A 15597-nucleotide genomic window follows, 5' to 3' on the forward strand; every position below is an offset into this window, starting at 1 on the left:
GGATTGGGAGATCTTTGTCCAAGGCATCTTGGGATGAGATACTCTACCTAGGTGGGACAAGATGTGGTCAGACCTACAGCAAGAGGAGATGAGGCAAGCACTTGTGAAGACCTCCATCAGCAGAAGCAATAGTAAGGGATCGAAAGGTGAGGAGGAGGAAGATAATGTGGCCCTTGCATCAAAGGGTCCCAGTCAGGGACAAGGTACACAAGGGGAGAAGAAGAAAAAGGACCTATCTAAGGTCAAGTGCTTCAAGTGTGGCGAGTTTGGCCACTACAGTACTCAGTGTCCTCAAAGGAAGAAAGACAAGCAGGAGAAGCAGGACCAAGCAGCAGCATCCGCAGAGATAGACAAATTTTCCTCAAGGTTAGAGGAAGACTTTGCCATGTTTGCAGCTATACCTCTAAGAGTGAGGTGGGGCGATATGGAGCTATAGTCCCAGAGTTGCAAAGAGATTTGAGCAGGGTCCATTGAGGTGTCTTTCTCATGGATCATTACCTTGCTACAGAGGCCCACAGTATTTAGTAGCAGGAGGATCAGTGTCAGTTGATGTAGTCAAATTCCAAAGTGACAGTTGCAGACTAGTTGCAGTCAGGCGCTAAGGAGCACAGAGCAGTGTTAACAACAGAGCAGGAAGCTCAATAGCAAGGTCAGCAGCAGCGCAAATTCCCCAGTGGACAGTGCAGAGGCTAGTAGCAGTCAGATGCTCAGGAGACAAATGCAGCGCAGAGGCAGTTGATTTAGTATTTCAAATGCTTCTCAATTGCAGTAGTTGCAGTAGCAGCAACAACAATTGAGAGGGAGTTGCAGTGCAGATGCAGAGTTGGTAGCATTATGGCAGTATCAGCACCAGCACAAATGCAGCATCAGAGTTGCACAGTGGTTGGTGGGCAGTGGCGGGCAATCACAGTGGCCAGACATCAGCACCGTGTATAAAGGGTGATGCAGAGGCAAGGTGTTGTAGCAGTACGACACTAGAACATCTTCCTTGCTAAGAGAGAGTGTTAGTTTTTTTTAGCATCGAATGGTGTTCTAGTCTCGACAATTCTCAGAGAGGCTAAAAAACACAAGGACTCCATAACCCAGAAAAGGTTTCAGAAAATTCCACCTAGAAATGCCTTAATTAAGTTAAATAATCAATAATTAAATTTTTTGTAAGTCTAACTTAGGGAAAATGATTAATTAACAACAATTAATTAAGGAAGGTGAGATTTCTCTAGAAACTCACACGGGTCGACTAGGAAATGATCCCAACCATTGATTAAGTTTTAATCTTGATTGGAGCCCCAACTGGAGATTATAAGAAGAAGTTGATGGGTAGATGGAGGAACAGACTTGAGATCGGTTTTCCTTGAGCAATTTGACTTTACAGTGAGTAGCAGCATTCTGTCGAAAGAGTTCAGGCCAGAGAGGGGAAAAGATAGTGAGTCTGTAGGAAGTTTTCCAGTTCCGGAGAGTCAACAACAGAAGGGTTGTATTTCCCAGTGAGGCTGCGCAGACCCAACTCAGATAGCTTCAGACGGAGATCAATTTTGCTGAAGGGAAAGGTGATTCAGTTGTTGTTGGTCCGGAAATTCACCAGCAGGCCAAGCGAATTCCTTTTAGAGGCAGAGTCAGCCTGGACAACATCTTTCCAGCAGTTTTAGGGCTTAGCGAGTTGAAGCATGCAGAAGCACTGCACAAAAGCTCACACAAACGTTGTACGACTAGCGAGTTTTGCTAATTGTCGGAGCTGGATCAGGCGTGGTGTTGAGGTATTTGCCTCACAGATATTTTGGCCAGATTATTTTGCTGATTGGATTGTCAGTTGGGCATTCATAGATTGTACTCAGAATTTCTCACTGTTGCTTAGTAATAAAGACCCTCAGTTTCTGCACCGGTTTTCCCACATAGGTCTTTTCCAGGGACTTTTGTCCAAAAATAACGGTGTTATATTTTTGTGTGTGTGTGCCAGTGTTTTCGTAGTCCAGTTTATCTTCTGCAATATTTATTTTGGTGAAAATTGCAGTTGTGAATTATTTGTTGTTTGTCGTAACAAATAAACTACAAAATTAATTTACAGTTAGAAGAATAATTTCCAGTTGCTGCAATAGTTGAAAATTTCACAAATTCCATAGCAGCAAAAGAATAAACTTACAGTCAACACTAAAAGAATGTCAAGTTATTTTTATAAACTTGCTAAGCCCAGTTGTAACAAATTTTAGACTTGTAGCCCAAGGGGTTAGCTCAATTGGTTGTCGCCAATGTTGCTGGGTATTTAGCTAGTTCTGTGCCAGCAGGTGCAAGGCTCAAATACCCATAGGCGACATGCACTAGTATATGTTGAAAAATTTAGGGATGCCATCCACAAATGTGGACAAGCTTTGCTTGGGTTTCCCCATGAGGTGTGAAGCTTTCCTTGAAAACAACAAATTCCAGACGTGTAATAGTAAGTTTACAGTGGAAGAGATGCAGATCTTACAAAATCTAAGGCATGGCTATTGGAAACTGGAAAGGTATCTGCAGGGAATGTAATAGTTTGGTCAGAATGGGGAGGGCCACCTAAGGATAATTCCCCCTGCCTTTAGCTGCTGCAGCATGATCATTTTCCTTGATATTACCAACATCAATGTACTGACATTTCTGACCCCTAAATTTTGGGCTGTTAATGCCTTTTATCATTTGTGCACCAATTTGACACTGCGTGGTCTAGGCATGATCTAAGGCAGTTTTGATAATTTAAATGGCTTTTAACGTCCTTTGCTTGTATTCGTGGTGGCTAGTGGCTACACTAGTAGTGCATTTTCTTTATTTTTTAAATGACATGACATATTGCCAATTTTTAATAGTTAAAAGGAAGCATTTGAATGTATATATGTATATGTATAGTTTGGTCAAACTACCTGTCCCACCAGCCACATCAAGATGCTGCATTCCTGGAAATGGACTCAATTTTGAGACAAGTCTGCAAGAGCCAGATCAAACAAGAAGAAATAAACTTTTTCATGCATCCAAAGACAAACTGAGCAGAGATATTGGTGAATTGAAATTCAGTGGTTTTAATTATAACAAATAAATATGAACCTATCCTTCCAAAGCCGGTGAAGACCAACACTCATTATGTCATTCATGATGTCATATTTTGAGGCAACATTACTGAAAACATCACCAACCATTCTGCTCTTCTCCTCTTCAGGCACATCTTTAAAGCCTGCACACAGAAGCATCAAAAATGCTTCAGCACAATGTAAATTTATAGTTGCCATTCCCAAGAACTACAACAAAATAATAAAGAGGAGCACATTACATGGAATTTCACAAGAAAAAAATAGAATAGCTGTGTCAATGACATCTAGGCATGACATATATAATATTGTCAGTAACTGCATCTGACTCTTGATTAAAATCACGACAATTGCTACTTGGTGACATCTATATGAACACTGCTTCCAAATTCCAAGCAATGACACATCTGTCCAATCGAACTGCACCAAGAGCTGCATTCTACAGCCCAAGTGTTTGTATATTTGTGACAGTTGGGGTGACATATTTCTTGCATATGTTAATTCTTTTAAAGTATGCGTCTAGGCTAAGATGGTCAATCTTACATTCATATGAAATTGTTAATAACTAACACTAGCCCATCATAACTGATAATCGGTTATGCCAAAGGTATCAAAAAACACGAGGTGCCAATATCAATTCCATGTGTCAATCTCAATACTGAGGTGTGAAAACAATGAGAATGGCACATCAAGGTTTTTGAAGACTCCTGGCAGATAACAAATCCAGGGTTCTTAGAAAACACAGATACTGGAACCCTTGACTCTACACTTCAAAAGTTTTACTAAAACAACAATTACCGAGAGCACAGTGAAACCTTGGTTGATAAGTGCAGAAAAACAATAAAACTGAACAATAACAAGATAAAAAATAGAACTGTCAGAAACAGTGACAAAGTGTTAATCAATTTAAATCCTGAAAAAACTCAGTACCAGAACAACAACAAAAACATAAAAAATAAAAGTGGCAACGAGAACAATAAAATGAGAAGGATATTGCATAAGGCTGCAGATGAAGATCGACTGTGTACCCTAAAAAGCCCTGAACAGAAACAGAAAACAATAAGAGTAAGATTTTGCATAGCAGTATGCTTGTTACAAATACAGCATCAAACTATATTTCTTGTAATTTTCCAAAGATTTCACTGGACGAATTAATTGAAAGTACTTATTGTTTACACGATGCTCCCAATTATCACTGCTTATTTCAATAATATTACAATGAAATGTCGCTGGTTCACAACATTCAAAAGAATACCTTTAGCTGAAATGCTAGGTGGGCACTGGGAAGTAAGGTAGCGACTCTGCCAAAGTGACCCGGGACTTGCTGGGCAACCACGAAAGGCTCACCAATCATAAACATCTAAATAATTAGGCAACCAAGAAAAAGCGCACTCTTTTCTTGGCAACATCAACTCAAAAAGTGTTGAATTTTGTAGCTAGGTTCGGTGTTCATAATATTATGTAAAAGTCAATAGAAAACTTATTCTTTATCATGTCCCATTTGGACATTTAAAAGAAAGAAAAATTGAAATTTTTAAAGTTCTTTTTTGTCTCCAAGATGACCAAGTCGGCCCCCCAGAAGTCAGGTCAGCTCAGCCTTAAGAGGCACCTTTTCGGAAGAAGAATCAACTATATATTGGCACCTACACTCCTCCATTTGGTCACCACTCGCATCTTTTGAAGAAAGAAAATTTGGAGGTCACTGAGGCAGAGAAATGGATGATGTCTGAGGCAATATACTACTGTGAAAAAAGCATTGTACTTCTGTGGAATGCAAACTACACAAGGCACTGTACTTCTGTGGAATGTGAACTACACAAAGCATTGTACTTCTGTGAAATGCAAGCTTCTGAGGCAGTCTATTTTTCTGAGTTGATGCGAGTTACTGAAGTGGCATATCTCTGTGGTGATGTGAGCTACATAAGGGAGCTTATCTCTGATTTATGAGCAGTCTTGTCGACAGAACTTAGTGGCAGCTTGAGGACAACCTTGTGACAGACTTCAGGAATGTCAGGCCAGGCAGTAACTCCTCAAAGCAAAATTGATTCGTATGTATTATTCCTTCAAGTAGGTCTTCATTATATACATGAGGGAGAGACTGTTCACTTCATCTCCCGATGACTGTTCATATTACTTATTTATTTATTTAGATTATATTCACCCAATCCTGATGATTAGGTGTCAACATTCCCCCTCTTAATCTGAAGGGATGTTGGTGAGTCCAAGCATCATTCTGAATCGTTCAAGCTTTTCTCTTCCAAGCGTTTTGGTGAAGATGTCTGCAATTTGCTCATTAGTGGAACAATGACGGAGATGGATTGTTTTTGCCTCAACATCATGTCGAATCAGATGATATTTAATATTGATGTGCTTCGTTCGATCATGGAAATTTGGGTTCTTGGCCAACTTTATTGCAGAGGTATTGTCAATCATGAGTGGAGTTGATTGTACTTGTTTTACCTGCAAATCTTCAAGAATTTCCCTGAGCCACACAATTTCTTTTGTTGCTTCAGCTGCTGCCACGTATTCTGCTTCTGTTGTGGAATCCACTGGAACTGATTGTTTGCGTGATCTCCAGGAGACAGCTCCTGATCCAAGACTCATAGCATATCCTGAAGTAGATACCCTAGTTTCTTTGTCTCCATCGAAGTCTGAATCAGAGTATCCAATCAAGCTGAAGTCGTCCACCTGTGTATACTTATTCCAAAGTCTTGAGTTCCCTTCAAGTACCTTAGAACTCTTTTTGCAGCAGACCAATGTCCCTCACAAGGCTTTTGCATAAACCTGGAGAGGATTCCAACAGCAAACGAAATGTCTAGTTTGGTAGTAGTTAGGTAGTTGAGACTTCCTACAAGCTGTCTATCATTTGTTGCATCCTCAAATTCTTTTCCTTCAATAGATGTGAGCTTTAAGTTTTGTTCCATTGGAGTAGTAAGAGGATTGCATTCTGTCATGCCAAACCTGTTCAATAGATCTCCAATGTATTTCTTTGGGGAAAGAAATATGGACTTCGGATGTTGGGTTACTTCAATACCAAGATAGTAATGAACATAGCCCAAATCAATCATTTCAAAACTTTTCCCCAATTCCTTCTTTATAGATACAATGTAGCTTTCATTGTTCCCTGTCATTAAAAGATCGTCTACATATACCACAAGATATACAACTGTTTTGCCAACTTTCTTGACAAATAAAGTTGCATCATCAAGATCATAATGTTTGAAATTGAGTTTCAGAAGATGCTCAGTTAGTTTTTCATACCAGGCTCGCAGTGCTTGTTCGAGGCCATACAAGGGCTTCACCAGTTTGCATACTTTATGTTCATGTCCTTTCACAACAAATCCTTCAGGATGGGACATAAAAACATTCTCTTTTAGATCTCCATTCAAAAAAGCAGTTTTTACATCCATTTGATGGACTTTCCAACCGTTCTGAGCTGCTAGGGCAAAGAGTGTCCGGATGGTAGCCCATTTCGCTGTGGGGGCAAAAGTCTCCTCATAATCAACCCCTTCCTTCTGTGCAAAACCTTTTGCCACAAGCCTAGCTTTGTGCTTGTCAAGTGAGCCATCAGCTTTATACTCGTTCTTGTAGACCCACTTGCAGCCAATTGGTTTGGTTCCTAATGGAGGATCAACCAGCTTCCAAGTGCCATTCTTCATGAGGGCATCATACTCCTTTTGCATCGCTTCTTTCCATTCATCATAAGAAGCAGCTTCTTTGAAGGAAGTTGGTTCAAAATCTGTAGACAAGTTCAATTCACAATCATAAGAAACATCCATATCAACAGGGGAATTAGAGTCATCTACATCACCTCCATTTTGCCGGTTTGAATTTCTAGTTCCTATCTTTCCAACCTCATCAGGATGAACACTTTCAAGTGTCTTTGTCAGCCACTTTAGGGGACCTTTCTCAAATGGTCCAGGCTGCTCTGTTGATTGAGTTGGGACTGAATCAAAATTGAGTCTCCCAATTCTATCAATCACATCACTTAAAGCATCATCTGTTGTTGGAGTTTCATGCAAGAGAGAGTGTTCTTCAGAAGAAGATTCCACATGTTGATCTAGTATAGGAATCCCCCCTTCAAGATGTGGAATCTGATTATCAAATTCTTGAAAATGATTTTGCTTTTATGAATCTATCCAAGCGATCAAGTTGCCGCTCAACAACATTGTCAGTTTTGGATGATTCAAGAAAAATTACATCTCTAGATACAACAAACTTTTTATTTACTTCATCATAGAGACGGTATGCTTTAGAGGTGTTTGAATACCCCAGGAAGATACACTTACGACTTCTTGCACCAAGTTTGTTTCTATGTACCTTTGGTATCAATGCATAATAGGTGGAACCAAAGACCCTGAGATGCTTTACCGAAGGAACATGTCCATACCACATTTCATATGGAGTTTTGCTTCTGATAGCATTAGATGGACATCTATTCTTTATATATGCAGCGCATAGAACAGCATCAGCCCAAAACATTATCTTTACATTTTTGAAGAAGAGCATGGATCGTACCATATTTAAGATTGTTCTATTCATTCTTTCAGCGACACCATTCTTTTGGGGATTATAAGGCACAGTTGTTTGATGTTTGATCCCATGTTCGCGAAGATAGTTTCCAAATTCATTTGATGTGTATTCTTTTCCATTATCAGTGCGAATAGACCCAATATGAGATTGTGCATCATTTTCAATCCATTTATGAAAGTTCTTGAATGTTTTAAAAGCATCAGATTTGTTCTTTAATAAATAAACCCAACACATTCTGGTGTAGTCATCAATAAATGTCATCATATATTTATTTCCATTTGCAGAAGGAACAGGCATTGGACCGCATAAATCTGAATGAATGAGTTCAAGTTTTCTATGTGCTCTTGAATGTGAATCATGAAAACATTGTTTGCTATGCTTTCCTAGAATGCAAGCATCACATTGCTTAAATTTCCTAGGAATTGTAGGCAAACCAGCAACACCATTTTTCTTCAACAAGCGGAGGCTGTCATAGTTCAAATGGCCAAATATAGCATCCCATAATAAACTTGATGGAAGTGTACCTTCTTCATAATGAGAATTGTATGAGAAATGTTGTGCACGAGCAGAGGTTCCTTGCAGCTTGAGAAGTCTTTCTTCTTTTATTCCCCTCATGACAAGTGAGTGGTCCGATGCTTTTCTTACCTCAAGCTTTCCATCAAACATATGAACAGAGTGACCTTGCTGGCAGATGTGGACCAAGGCCAACAAGTTTCTCTTGAGTTGTGGGAGATATAGAACATGATGCAGAAGAAAGTCTAGAAGACCAGGCAGTTTAAACCTGATTGTGCCAGGCCCTGATAGCTTAATTTTTTATTGGTCTGCAAAGTATACTGCTCCATCAACATTGTCAGTAAATTCTTCAAAAAAATCTTTTCTATGAGTCATGTGGCAGGTTGCTCCTGAATCAAGCAACCAATCATTTTTCCAAGAAGCAAGTGACGCATTAAATAAATCTTCATTTACTGCAATATTACATTGTGCCACAACATAATGAGCGGATTCAGGTGCTTTACCTTTGTCTGTATCATCGGTTTTACCTTTTTGTTGGTTTCTTTGCTGCTCAATTTTGTCCCATGGTAATTTGCATGTAGAGGCATCATGTGATCCATTTCTTTTGCAGCGTATGTAGTGCAAATCTGCCTTTTCTCCTTGAGAGTGTCTGTCGCCCCTGCCTCTGAAATATCTTCCTCTTCCTCTTCGACCACCTCTTCCTCTTGAAGAATCTTGAGTAGGATGCTTTTCTTTATGAGCAAGGCACACAGCCTCTTCAGAAGATTCAGGGGCTGTCTTCTTTCCAAAAGCTTTCTCTCTTTCAGCAAACTTTTACACAAGAGAGTCAAAGGTGATATCTTTGAGATTTCCATTTGCTTGAGATGACTCAAGATAATTGGAGTAAGTAGGATAAAGTGCCTTGAGAAAAGCGATAAGAGGAATATCCAATTCAACTTTAGTGGATTTGATATCATGCATTATAGACTTTACTTCAGATGCAAGAGCAAAAGGATCATTATTTTGCAATTCAAGAGTGAACAGTTTAATCATGAGTTGAACAACTTCAAGTGCAGAATGTGAGTCATAGAGTTCTTTCAGCTTTTGTAAGGCTTCAAAAGCAGTTGAAAATGGCGAAATATGGCGACTCACCTCTTCATTTACAAATGCTGCGATTAATGCATAAGCTTTGTTGTTCTTGTTTTCCCAAATGACGAGCTCTTTGTCAGAGGTAGGTTGTTCTGGCTCTTTGTCTTCGTCTCCAACACACACTCCTTTCCACAACTCATTGAAAATGAGAGTGTGTTTTATCATCCAGGACCACTCAGGATAGTTCTCCTTGCCAGTGAGAACTATTCCCACGATGGATATGATTGAATGCATACTATAACAAAAAAACTTTTGCTGCAAAAATTTTACTCTTAATGGGAAAAAAAATAGTTCTGATATGACTGGACAGCAAACTCAACTGACAGCAAATGTCAATACCCAAGACATATATATCGGCACTATTCAAACTATATATCGGCTTCCTTTTTTTTTTTTACATTGATCACCCAGTGCAGCCCTTCAAAAAAAATTTAACACACAAAGGCAATTTTAAAACATGCACAACATCAGGGCTCAACTCACATATACATTATAGGACAGTGCTTCATCAGAGTGGCACCGCGTACCAAAACAGTTCAATATTCAACGCACACCATGTACAGCGTACCAAAAACGGCTCAATATAATGCCATGTGTTAAAGAACGTTCAAGATACCAAAACAGTTCAAGAGTACATAAAATGCTTGCCAAAAAGACTTCAACGTATATACCAAAAACTTCAAAGTATATGCCAACGTTATATGCCAAAAACTTCAATGTGTATGCCAAAAAACTTCAACGTATATACTAGAAACTTCCGCATCAACGCTTTCACGTGCAGATCGATCTTCAGAAGCTTTGATTCACGCACGCACGTGTGCTTTGATACCACACGCAGGTGGGCAGCTATCAAGCTATGAAGCGAAAGAGTCCCAAACACCGTAGATTCTATTAACGAAGGAAGGAACTTCAGATATCCATATTGGAAGCGAGTATGTCCATCCGTGAATGTTTGCTTGCACAGTTATTAAAAAAAATGCAGTATTTGTTCACAAGTTCACCATAGTTCCGCAGGAGAGGGTGTTCTTCAGAGAAGTTGTGGACAATAATGCAAAGGTAACTGAAAAAAACAAAGGGCGGAATGGTTAGACAGTGGCAACGACTACACCAGATAATGATTATGTGTTAGACAGTGGCAGCGACTGTGGAGGGGACAGAGAGCGCAGTAGAGTGGACAGAGAGCAGTAGGCAGTGGACAGAGAGCAGTAGGCAGAAGGGAGTTACAACTATTTTGGGAGTTGGCTCTGATACCATGTCAGGCCAGGCAGTAACTCCTCGAAGCAAAATTGATTGGTATGTATTATTCCTTCAGGTAGGTCTTCATTATATACATGAGGGAGAGATTGTTCACTTCATCTCCCGATGACTGTTCATATTACTTATTTATTTATTTACATTATATTCACCCAATCCTGATGATTAGGTGTCAACAAGGAAGACCATTGTTGGTTATGGAGGGCTGACTTGGCACTTGGATAAATGGTCTACTGGTCAGTTTGGTTATGATTTGGATTTCTCTCTTTGACATAGATTCTATAAGTAAAGGTTGATGGGTTTTGCCCTGGCCGCTGGCCTGATTTCTTGTGTCTCTTGTCTCTTGTGCTCTACTTTCTTTGTCTTTGAATGTACAATTGCTTGATGACTTAACTGAATGAAGTAAATGCTAAAAAGAAATATATGTATCAGTCACAAGTAATTATCATGATCAAAAATTCTAGATTGCACTTGAATTTCAACATGGTATTCGAGCTAAGGTTTAAGAGCAGTCTTGAAGAAGTATTTGTCACCTAGTTTATAAGAGGTTGAAGTTTAGAAGCAGATCGAAGGTGAAAAAAATGTCCCTGTCTGAGCATATACATCATTCTGGGCATAGAAAACTAGTATAGACACAGGTCGAAAGGTCTACAAAAATATCTCTGTGAAGTCTCTTTAAGTAAATTTTATCCTAAATAGAAGTCCAAATCCTGTGCTAGAAGGCCGAGACTATGGTATTACAGAAGTCCGAGTTCTGTGCTGGGCCTGTGGTGTGCTAGAAGGCCGAGACTGTGATATTACATTATGAAAAGAGGTCCGAATTCTGTGAGCCCGTGGTGACACTTGAGAAACAGGGGTCCAAATTTGTCGTGAGGTATATGGTGACTGTTAATCCGAACCTGTGTGATTGATGTGACTTGTGATCCGAACCTGTGGTGATTAGTGTGGTGATTGGAGCTAGATCAGACTTTGATGAACCAGAGTTTCTTTGGGACAATGGCATGACAATGTCTTCTTTTGAAAAAAAATCCAAATTATACAATATGAAGTGAAACTGTGTTAAGTCTCTATGAGTTACCTCAAAACAAAGTGATCTCTATGGTCCAAATCATCTCTGTCTTAGGCATAAAGACTACGGTACTTATTCTCTGTGGAAGCGCAAGTCTGTATGAAGCATTCATTTAAGACCTGTGGAAAAAGACTGAAGTTAATTACACTACTCCGAGCTATGAAGATACAAGTCTTATTATGTCAGTCTCTGTAGCATCGATATTTCCTTGAAGCAGACCAAAGAAATTGTGACTATGGGACCTATTACCCACCACCCGTGGGTAGTGTATATAGGAGATTTTTTTTCTCCTAGATGGTCCTCAGCCGACAGCGAGCAGATAGCTTGATGTGCCATTATCTCCGCTGCTTGAGCCAACCATGTGATCCCTCACCCACTTGTTATGATTGTATGTTTGAAGGTGGGCCTCCCGACCCCGAAGGTATGGCTTTTCATTGATACAGTTGAGTAATTTTCCTTACTTATCATGGACACTTTTGGGAATGGATTGATGGGGGGATTCGGCAGAAAGAGTGGGCTAGCTCTATACTCTTGTCTCCATTGCCCGATTTTGTGTTTAGCCTTGTATCCTAGTCCCATGGGATCTCCTTTACTGACCATTAGCTTTAGGGTTGGCACTACATGGGAAATCCCGATTTTGGTTGTGTGGTCCCGCTCCTCGACACCATATACATCACTCCCTTCCACTTATTTTAGCCCCATTCATCTCTTTTCCCATTTGGGTCCACATGTGTTCACTGGGTCCACATAGGGTTAGCCTCCCACTCCCCTTGTCCACACCTTGGGTCAGGCCTGGAACGATGCCCAAAGGTTGATGCAGCTAAAAAGAAAAGAAAAAGCATAATTTGGCCACTCTCAACAGGAAATGTACCACAAAATGCAAAAGATGGTCGGGACATACAAATTTAGCACGTGGGCAAAAGCCAAACATGAGCTCTACCCCTTATCCATGGCCATCACCCTGGTTCCTATGGGCCCTAGATGAGCCCCCTCCATCATTAAGGAACCCATGATTGTCCCAACCCTTGGTGGGTGATGAATTGCCCCACCTTAAGGGGGTATCCACTACTATATATTACACATCATGCTCTCATCCCCTGGAGCCTCGAGCAGTTATGAAGAAAAATTAATCAAAGGCAAAAGGCATATGAAGAAGGGTGGAAAAACAAAGGTCAGGTTAACTCATGTACCACGATTTGCTCCCTTCTACACTCATATACCTAGGTGTGGGATTCCCTTGTTATAGCTACCCTTGTACCATGACATGTGGTCTGGATGATTCCCCTGATCCCCACTTTGTTCCATTACTATATCATTTTCCACCTACCACTTGAAGAATGTACCATGGTCATGTCACGCCCTTTAAAGGTTGGAACACCTAATACGGTCCTTGATTAACCCCCCATTGAGCATGGAGACACTTGCACATGCCAAAGCCCACTATGGAAGGGCATGCCACCATGAAATGCCCCATTGATGCCATGACTTGTAAGCTCTTTTACTTGATTATTCTAATGATTTTTTGTATTGGAAGGCAAGGGGACGCATTGGATCTATGCCAGGATTGTAGGTGGGTCCCAATTTGGGGCTTGGTCTCCCTATACGGGGTCCTAACCCTCCAAAGGGCCACATTGACACTTGTAGGGTGAGTGTTGGTGTTAATTTATGGTATGTTCTATGTTTAGAGCAGTTTACTTCAAATTCTTCTTATTAGCCACTGTTTATTAACATAAAGTAAAATGTTGATAGAACATTAATAGATCGACAGAAAAACAAGCCAAGACAAGAGACACCAGATGTGGCGGCTAGCCAGGGACAAACCCCAATGCAGGGAAACCCTTTGATCAATTCTTCTATAATCTTCAATAGTTCAGTAGAGAAAGAATTAGTACAAATGTACAGTTTTGTAATTTTACGACAGCAGTAATAGAAACACTAACCAACACTTGCAAAGATGATCAAATAGTCCACAAATGACCTTGAGTCAACTTTGGTCAACTCGGCCTTCAACAGCAATGAAGGTCAACCCAAAACAGCCCAAAAGAGATGGTCAAAACAAGTCAACGCATTAGCAGCCCTGTGGTCAACCCTAACCAGTCAGCACTGGTTAATTCGATGGTCAAATCAGGTCAACGAATTGCAGATCAGAATTGCGACTTGCTTGAAGGAGACTCCCCACACTAGGTCATAGTCAAAACACCTCCCTTGCTGGTCAACGCAGTCACCCTTAGCTTTCTGCACCTAGGTCAACCACAGTCAATGTTGGAACAGACCTGTGTCCTCCTAGCTACATCTATCTTCCTTGCTATGTCCTTCTTCTCCCATGTGAGAGATGCTGCTCCTTGTATACCCAATCAAGAAAGGAGATAGAGAGAAGAATGTAAGATGAGATGAAATGAATGAATAATGCCTCATCCTATCTTGTATTTACATGAAACGTTGAGCATGTGTGCCACACATTTAACTGCTAGCCGACCTTGACAATTTGTCATGTAAATACAAATAAATTCATATCTCCATAAATACTTGTCAAAATCGGATGATCGTTAGATCAATCCTACACCTCTCGACGAGAGGAATCCAATTAAAATATCAGCTGCCATAAATAAGATGACCCACATGGAGTTTGGCCCTAGTTGCCAATTTTAACACTCTCTCTCAACTAGGGGTAACTCCATCTGCTAATCCATCTGACCGTCGGTACTATCGCTGCCATCAAATGCACTGCCCTGTACTACTCAGCTCTGCTTTGCTCTGCTAAACTATGAAGAAGAAGAAATGATTAAGGATGTATCATACCATCCTCCACTAACCCAAAGTCAATCCCAGAGAGTGTGTCACACCACTCTTACTGATCCCAGATTAGTGCCAGAAGAGAGTGTCTCAAACCACTCATACTGATCCCAGATCAATGGAGGTCATCCTAGCATAGGGAGCACGATAGATACAATGATGCGTCCATCGATAGTACTACCATGGTCCCTAACCCCATTTCCCTACTCATTGGCCAGATGAGAGGTACTTCCCATGAGTCCCAAACTGCATGGGTAGGATGCCTCGACAAGAGAACCATTCATCATGTCCCTAAGTCGCAACGGGGTATCACAGGGGAAGGCTAAACCGTTCACCCTATACATAGCGCACCACTAGGGGAGGGTGAGTCGCCCTATGGTCGCTTATCGCTCCAAGAAGTACCCCAAGCCCCCCGGAGCTCCCAGAACTCAATGCATGCCTCATGCAGGACCCTCATAAGAGGGTCTCTCAACGACTCCAAGTCATTCTCAGAAAGTCAAGAATTTGACCTTTCCCAGGGACTTCATCAGAATGTCGGCGACCTGCTCATCTATACCGATATATTGGAGCCTTACTGCTCCCCGTTGTACCATATCCCAGATAAAGTGGTACCTGATATCGATATGTTTGGAGCGACCATGAAATACGGGATTCTTTGATAAACGGATCCCCCTCTGGTTGTCACACAGGATCACGGTAGTATCCAATGTAAATCCAAACAGCTCACTAAAGAGCTTCCGCGACCATACAACCTCGCAAGAGGCCATACTTGCAGCAATGTACTCTGCCTCAGCGATGCTCAAAGCCACCGACTTCTGCTCCCTGCTCATCCAGGATATCGAGGCCGATCCCAAAGAGAAACAACACCCGGAAGTGCTCTTTCGGTCCACCACACTGCCTGCCCAATCAGCATCGGTACATCCATGTAGTCTCACATCTCTAGCAGTGTATCTCAACCCATGAGTGATTGTGCCACGAAGATATCTCAACAGATTCTTGGCACCAATCTAATGTGAGTGGTGAGGCTCAACCATATGTTGACTCAACGTGTTGACTGCAAAACATATATCCGAAGGGGAGTTCACCAAGAACATCAATGCTCCGATGAGTTGACGATACTCGATAGCATTTTGCAAAACTGGTCCGGCAGCCCGCTTAACTTCTTGAAGTCAAGCTCGATCAGGGTAGTCACAGGTTTGCAGTCCACCATACCGAATCTCTCCAATATCTTCACCACATATTTTCCTTGAGATAGGAAAATCT

At 41.0% G+C, this 15597-nt stretch overlaps 1 protein-coding gene across 2 annotated transcripts in view; it reads right to left on the reverse strand.

Annotated features, from left to right (window-relative positions):
• LOC149227777 (2-methoxy-6-polyprenyl-1,4-benzoquinol methylase, mitochondrial-like) overlaps positions 1-15597 on the reverse strand; it is a 227203-nt gene that overhangs the window by 142921 nt on the left and 68685 nt on the right. For both annotated transcript variants that reach the window (XM_089377931.1, XM_089377930.1), the window contains exons 2-3: positions 3064-3190; positions 2883-2944 (exon numbers count right to left, since the gene is read on the reverse strand). In XM_089377931.1, coding sequence (XP_089234057.1) covers positions 2883-2944; positions 3064-3190 — 189 coding nt within the window. The remainder of the gene's footprint in view (positions 1-2882; positions 2945-3063; positions 3191-15597) is intronic.

Source organism: Pinus tabuliformis, chromosome J (genome assembly GCF_031772625.1).
Source record: "Pinus tabuliformis cultivar Carrire ecotype Pingquan chromosome J, CPIR1, whole genome shotgun sequence".
Taxonomy (NCBI): domain Eukaryota; kingdom Viridiplantae; phylum Streptophyta; class Pinopsida; order Pinales; family Pinaceae; genus Pinus; species Pinus tabuliformis.